The following is a 7,500-nucleotide window of genomic DNA, read 5'->3' on the forward strand; positions in this document are numbered from 1 at the left end:
CGACAAGTGTGTGGGTTCTTTTACGTCCCACAGGATTATGAACATTGAAGGGTTGTGAGACGGGACCTCCGGCTTATCGTCCTTATCCGAGAAGACTAGAGAGTCTAACCATTTGCAGATGTAATTACAAAGGCAGCACTTTCTTCTCAGTTATTTAACTCACGACCTCCCGCGTGACAGCCCGGTGCTCAACCAACTGAGCCACCGGTGCGCGGTATCCCAGCTCTTATCCCACAAATGTCGTTCAATGTCTCATGTTATCGCAGGTTGTTATTCTTACTGATTTTGATCGTTTTCACATTAATTGTCTGGAATTGCGATCAGGACAATTCTAGGGTCTTGTGATGTCTAGTCCGGATTTCCTGACCACCAGAGACCATTTTTTTTACATGACAGTCTCCTCGAGTGGCCGGAAATGCTCACATATCATTCGTCCATTTACAGAACCCACACATACAAGATTGTGTTACTGTGGGTCAGACGTCAAAACCCCACACAAACTGCTTGGAAATGTATATAAAGTGCTCTATATGCATGCTAGCATGCATTTCTTACCGAGGACTAGTTCAAGTTTGGTGCTTTAGCGAAGCTGAGATATTGCGACACGTGTCTAAATCAATTCCATCTGTACAGTACCGCACAAAAGTACAGTATTTACCCATTTGTCGCTGTTTTGGCGCGGAAGATTCGCAGATCGATTCTGCGTTCTCAATCTCGGCATGAAAGCGGCGTGCCGAAATTTCTCCGAGCTTTTGGCTAGGTTTGCTAAACTCTGACTCATGACTGAATTTGTTTAGCCTTAATGAAAAGCCACTCCCAAGCAGGGCGAATTTGCTGGAAAATAAAACAGACCACAACAATGGAAACACGGTGGCTTGTTAAATGCAAGATCCGGAAAGGGGTCAAGGTTTAACCATTTCCGGATGTAATCAATAAAGCAGCACGTTCTCCTCAGTTATTTTAAGATCTCGCGTGTTTGTCTAGTTAAAGTCCACATTTCCTGCTTGCACAGGATTTTAATTCGTCGCATTTGTTTTATTTATCTCGTTACGGTTGTTTTTCTTTTCTAGCGAGAAAAACCTCTGTCACGAAACGATTCCTTTCCCTGTTGAGGAGATACATCTGTCATTCATTTCAGGTTAATGTATCGTACATGTAGGTACTTTGTACGTTTAGTGAAGTGTAGGCTCATAACCAGTCCACACCGGCGGGGCCTCCCCCCTCCTTCCCCAACTTACCAATGCTAACCACAGCCTTGGAAATTGTCTCGCAAGCTTCAATCTTGGACAGATTAAAATGGAACAGAAATGCCCCATTTCCCCCTAAATCAAGGATGAAACTGCGTGAAGGCTATAATGTGCCATTTTCACATCATTGATCTTGGGGGGGGGGGGGGGGGGGGGGGGGAGGGGTGGTGTCAATTTTCCATTTGATCTGTCTAAGATTGTAGGTTCTCACTTCATTTTATTTTTGAAAATGACTAAAGAATCAACAACAACTTCCTCCTCCTCCCGCCCTGCCACCCTTTACCTTAGTTTTTCTTTTCTTTGTTCATGACTCAGTGAACTTTCATCTCTTGCTGAGCCTGGGAGGGAAAGAAGAAAACAGAAAATCAAATTGTTACAGCCACCTTACCCCATGTAAGAAAATAGTAATTGTAAAGCAAACACGTCTCTCTCCACCTCATGCATTTCCTCTTGCACAATGCAAGAAGTACAGCTGTAAGTAATCATCACTAGCAGCAATGGTGGCCACAGCATCATCATCTGGGCACGCTAAAAGCACAAATTACCGGTGACAGATTTTATTCTTGGGTAAAGAGAGGCAAATTATGTATCTTGCTCAAGGAGTCTGACAGACCCTGAACTCAGGCTACCAGTCCCAGAGTCCAACAGAACCCCACTTTTAATAATCTGACCATGATTAAGAACCCCAACTGGCAGGAGGCAACCAGTTGTGGGACTGCTGAAGGAATGGAGTTCTTCCCAACGTAGCTTGCTTTCGAGCAAAAGTGAACATCAAAATACAAACCGAAAAGTACATTAGTGCCAGGAGCAAAACGATTCACAAATTTTGTGACAAATGGAAATTTTTTATATAATTACTATTATTATTATTATTATTATTATTATTATTATTATTATTATTATTATTATTATTTTATAGACAGAAGGTAAAGTAATGTATTGTAAGTCGAAGTTTTTAAAGTAGTTTATTATGTATTAGTGTTGAATGTCTCTGTAAATAGTAGTGTACTAAGTGTTTTTTTTGTATGTAGGTAATTTTCGTTCCTAAAGTCTGTAAAATAAAAATAAAATAAAAAATAAAAATAAAAAAAAAGAAAAAGAAAAAAGGAGGCAACCAGTTGGCTATAATATTTTACAAAGTGTGGTAGAGTTGAATCCGAGACAACCAGAAGCAAATCCTCACCAGAGGTTTGAACGGGGGTTTGATCCCAGGGTAACCACATGAAAACCCAGCACCCTAACCACTGGATCACACCTCCATGCTCCACCCACTTTCCTCAGGACGGGTTGCTCGAAGCATTGTTAGCGCTAACCACCATTAAATACCATGGAAACCTATAGATTTTTATACCTCTTGAACGATTAGCGCTAACCAGGCTTCCAGCAACCGACCCCACGTGTTTTAGTCAAGTGGACACAACCAAAAGTGACCACTGATTGATGTACATGTATGATTTCTTGTCATTCATGTTTGAAATTTTAAATTTATGTACCAGCATATATTTCTTTTTCACTAACTACTTTTGACAAAAATAACATTCTTAATTAGGTGGCGGTCCATTTTGTCTGATTTAACAGATTTACCAAACGTTCACTGGAATCAGAACTGAAACAAGGTACTTACCATCATGAACACTGAAAGCAACATAGGAAATTCTTTGCACAAAGATCATGAGGGGTCTGTAAAAAAAATTCACACAAAGTTTGTCATCACATAATAATGTTTACAATAATTTTGAACTCAAAGAAATGTTCAACAACAGCCCAAGATCAAGCCTTTTTATAGAGAAATAGGATAAATCAGTTGTAAACATGATTAATTAAAAGAAACTAGTGAATGATTCAAGCTGAACGGGAAGAGATTGAGAACAGTGCCACCACCCTGGAGGGTGTAGCTCAACCAAAAAAAAAAATTCCAGAGGGAGAAGTGATCCTAACACTGCAATTCTCAGGACAATTTAAGCAATTTCCTCTTACGCATCCCTGAAAAATTCAGACCTGTGGCTTCAACACGATTTGAAACCCAATTGGCCTCTGCTCTACCAACTGAGCAATAAAGCCACTCATTTGGGAGCAGGTCAATTTGTAAGGATCACATGTTCCGGCTAAAGGACTTGACAGATGAACTAATGTATAGATCTGAAGTGTGACTTATATTCCCTTTCAAGGAAACACATAAGCCCAACAAATTGACCTGCTCCCAACTGAGTGGCTTCATAGCTCAGTGGGTAGTGAGAGCAATTTGCAACAGCATAGCAGAGGTCATGGATTTGAATCCCGTTGGAGTGAGTCACAACTAATACAACAATAATTGCTTTTTGTTGTGCAGATAAGTGCGAGAATCTTTTCTCCCTTTCATCTACAACCAGCACTTCAAATGTATATATTTATTTCACTTAAACTAAATCACTCCACTCAGTTTGATTTGTAGTTTTCCTTGTGTTTCTTATGAAATCATTATATTCTCCAATAAAATGGCCTTAGCCCAGGACAGTGCAAACTACAAAACAATAAAAAAATTATAAAAGCCACCCTGTAGTTTTATTTACTGTCTGTAATCTGCTTGGTTATGAACATTTATTCCAACCTTCAGTATCAACTTGCATTTTTACTTTTGAAGATTATTTATTTCAAAAGATACAAATGTATGCTATTTAAAACATTACTGTATCTTATTATGCAGATAACACAGATCTCAACAGACCTTTAAAATAACTCTTGCTCAACCTACTGTAAGGCAATAAATATCATGATTCTTTATTGCACACACCCTGTGAAATCCAATGTATAGCCTCCATAGTCTGTAATTTGTCGGTACAGATGAGAAACTGCTAACAATACCATTGAAACTGATAACACATATCTGAAATTTAAACAGCAAATTCCAAGACCATGAAGAGAAAATGAGAAGAATGTATTAATAACAATAGCCTGTTCAAGGCTCTCGGTGGATCAGGACAAGAAAAATTGTGGTGAGGGTGAGAAAAAGCCAAGCAGTTTGCTAATTACCCCCCTTGAAGTGCAGCAAAAGGATAGCTATGGACATGATTAAGAAGATCAGGCTATGTACTATCTGGAAAACAGCACCACATCACGGTGAAAGGAGTGGCTTCTGACATCTGTATAAGCCTTATTCCTGAAATAACTTTATTTAAAAGACACGACTGCCAGCAATAGCGGCAAATCAGAAATTATGCTTCTACAAAATTGTCCGTACTTTTCTAGAGAATCTAACCCATTGGGCATATCCCCTTTCTGATCAAGAGAAATTAATACAATTATATAAGGGTTAAGATTCCTCTTCAAAGAAATTTCCCAATTGAGTTATGCTCAAGTTTATTCTAACCATCTTTCATGGTCACTGTCATTAACAGATTTATGCTTTGCTAAGTAGTGACCAAATATGTGGTATTTGGAAATTTATCTGGAGAACATACTTATGAACGAGAGATGGATTCAACACACAAATGAGATTATAACACAATCCACTGATACCAAGTAAAATCAAGACTTGCCTGAAATAATAAAAAAAAAGAAAAGTGAGATTTTTCTATAGAGAGCCAGAGCCAGAAATTAGAAATACTTATAGCTATTACAGTAGTTATACTTGATTGTGAAATGCATGAAAGACATAGACAAAATTAGGTGTATTACAGTGTTCAGAATTTAAAAATTTGTCCCTGTTTCAAAAGCCAGGCAACTAAAGCTGTGAATTTGGTTGGCCTGATCAATGCTTGGTTGCCCATTAGGAAACCCCCACGATTAAATGTATGCCGTGTTAAGATGCAATCATGTGGCATTAGAACTTGAGTATCCCATAGTTCGAAGTGTGCAACTGTGGTTTTTTGTGGAAGTCTGGATTTAAGTTTTAGCATTTTCAACTGATGGAGTCTTCGATCCTCCATCACCTACACATTTGTGAATTGTCTCTTGCATTTTTCTATCTGTCAGACAATTTCTTGTGAAAAGCCTCAGATATTCCAAACGCTGGAAAACGATCAGCTGCAGCAAATTAACACACTATTATCGGACATTGATGACGGAAAACTGACAAGTGAGTTGGGAGCTGCTTACTGTAATTCATTTATGATTTTTGGCTGGGTTGAGCCTGGGTTGTCCGTTGCTTTCTTCTTCGGGCAACCAGGCTTTTCATTTTACCAAGAACTAGTCACCGGAAAACTCTCTAGTCGTCTGGGACGACCGGATGGCCACTAATTTCAAGCACTGGTATTATGAACCGCTATTGAAATGACTCTGAGAGAGAATGATTATCACAGCTGAGAGCAACTATAGACATTTTTTTTTCTTGCAAGATCATATATTTGTACAAAAATATTTAATTTTATTGTGCCTTTCAAACAATAATAATTATTATTGTCTCCTTTTACTGCTGCAAATGGCAGGTGAAAGATTGAAAAAGGAAACCCACAAAGTAGATTGAAATTGGGCAATCACATTTGTCTCCCCCATTAGCTAGAATATGTTTGCACACCAAGAAGATTAAGATATTATTAAAGTTATTATATGATAGTAAAAAGCCAAACCATTGATTGGATTTTGAACTGTTCATGAGAAAACATTATTCTTTCTAAAACATTTTTGTATATTTCTATTCAGGTTTAGGAATTTGTAAATAAGTTACAGTATTACAGATTGTACTCACTTTCTGTAATTTGATTGTTCAATCTTGAATTAATAGTTCGTTTAAAATAACTTATGAACAATTTAAATATTGTATTTTGACAATCAAGTTCGTTCAAGGTCAAATTCTCCCCTTACTTCCAATGACTTTAAGTGTAGAGGTGTCATATTTGTCCTTACAGACCACACAAAATGGATTTCTAAAGTGGTGACATCATAAAAATTAAATAATTTTTGAAATTATGGAATTTGTTGGGATAGTTTGAAAGAATAACATCTGAAAGGCCTAGCTGCCAAAACCTACAATCATCGACAAAACTGTTGGGAAGATTAGCACTTTTGATGTCTTCATTGCTTCTCTCCCCTCCCCCCTCGTTCAATGTTGTGCAAAACTGAATGGTTTCAGTGGGAAATTGTTGAGTTACCTTCCAACATTGAATAAGGGGGAGGGGGCTATGTAAGAGAAAGTGAACTATTTCTTTTGAGCTTTAACAGAAGCGGGTTGAAATTAATACAGCTCTGGTGTGGTTCATTTACATAACCTTCCCAACTACTTTTGTCTATTATTGTAGCATTGTGGGGCAAAATTGATATTCCTGGTCCCGTTTTGCTCTGATGACTCTATAAAATCCTTCTAAATTTGACTTAGTTTACTGAGTCAAATTTTGAAGGACTTGTATGGAGTCATCAGAGCATAACTGGGCTACAGTGTAATATCTCAAGCTAAGACAATTTGCCCTGAAATACTAATTTTTCGCGAGTAGGACTTTTGGATGTTGTTCTTCCATAATACTCCGAAAAATCCATAATTTCACAAATTTAATTTTTATATGACGTCACAATTATTTTTTCCAGGGCATCGTTCTTCAAGGAGATTCAAGTCTTGTGTCTTGTTCTGTTGCGGTTTCCGGAAATGACACGGGCCTCCAACAATTAACAGTAAACTAAAAATTCTTAAATAAGCTTTGTTCATCTCCAGAAGAACGCGGACACCGTTTACTGAGCTAACGAGGGTACAATTTGCCGTTCTGAATCACAAAATAATAATTTGCGAATTTCCAATAACCTGAAGGCCACCTTTTAAAATGACAACAAGTTCGTTTAACTCATCTCATAAAAAATTCATGCCTGTTCTTGATACGTAAACAAGAAAGTTACGCAAATTATGATTTCAATAACTGCGAAGAAGGAAAGCCTCTTACCACCCAAAACAAAACCAGGAAAGTGCCAAACCCCATATAAATCCGACAAATCGTCTTGCTGTTGTGGAAACGCGGTGGGGATGAAGAAGAAACCGAAACACAAGTCCCAAAGGGAAACAGAGTAACATACAAAACACAAAATTGATCTGAAACAAGAAAACACAATTGATTGAGGAGTCAGTTTAAATATTTTTGGAAAAAAATTGCCTTTTTTTTCGTTCAGTTTTATCCGCGATTTTCAATGTGTTGGGGTTAGTCTTAATTTTAATCACATTAACCTTACATTATATAAAACAGCTTGTTTTCGCTTTAAATACCTTGTACATGTGATTCATCTAGATAAAACGTTATTTCCACATGCCTACCTTGTCTGGCGCAAAACTCGTTGTACGAGACACTTCCAAAACAAT

The 7,500-nt window shown here is 37.7% G+C and overlaps 1 protein-coding gene across 3 annotated transcripts in view; it reads right to left on the reverse strand.

Moving 5' to 3' along the window:
• Positions 1 to 7,500, reverse strand: part of LOC138004465 (lysophospholipid acyltransferase 6-like) — a 21,683-nt gene that overhangs the window by 14,093 nt on the left and 90 nt on the right. For all 3 annotated transcript variants that reach the window (XM_068850993.1, XM_068850992.1, XM_068850991.1), the window contains exons 1-6: positions 7,456 to 7,500; positions 7,091 to 7,236; positions 4,685 to 4,762; positions 4,018 to 4,110; positions 2,872 to 2,927; positions 1,531 to 1,585 (exon numbers count right to left, since the gene is read on the reverse strand). The exon at positions 7,456 to 7,500 is cut by the window's right edge and continues 90 nt beyond it. In XM_068850993.1, coding sequence (XP_068707094.1) covers positions 1,531 to 1,585; positions 2,872 to 2,927; positions 4,018 to 4,110; positions 4,685 to 4,762; positions 7,091 to 7,236; positions 7,456 to 7,500 — 473 coding nt within the window. The remainder of the gene's footprint in view (positions 1 to 1,530; positions 1,586 to 2,871; positions 2,928 to 4,017; positions 4,111 to 4,684; positions 4,763 to 7,090; positions 7,237 to 7,455) is intronic.

This window comes from Montipora foliosa, chromosome 5 (genome assembly GCF_036669935.1).
Source record: "Montipora foliosa isolate CH-2021 chromosome 5, ASM3666993v2, whole genome shotgun sequence".
Classification (NCBI taxonomy): Eukaryota; Metazoa; Cnidaria; class Anthozoa; order Scleractinia; family Acroporidae; genus Montipora; species Montipora foliosa.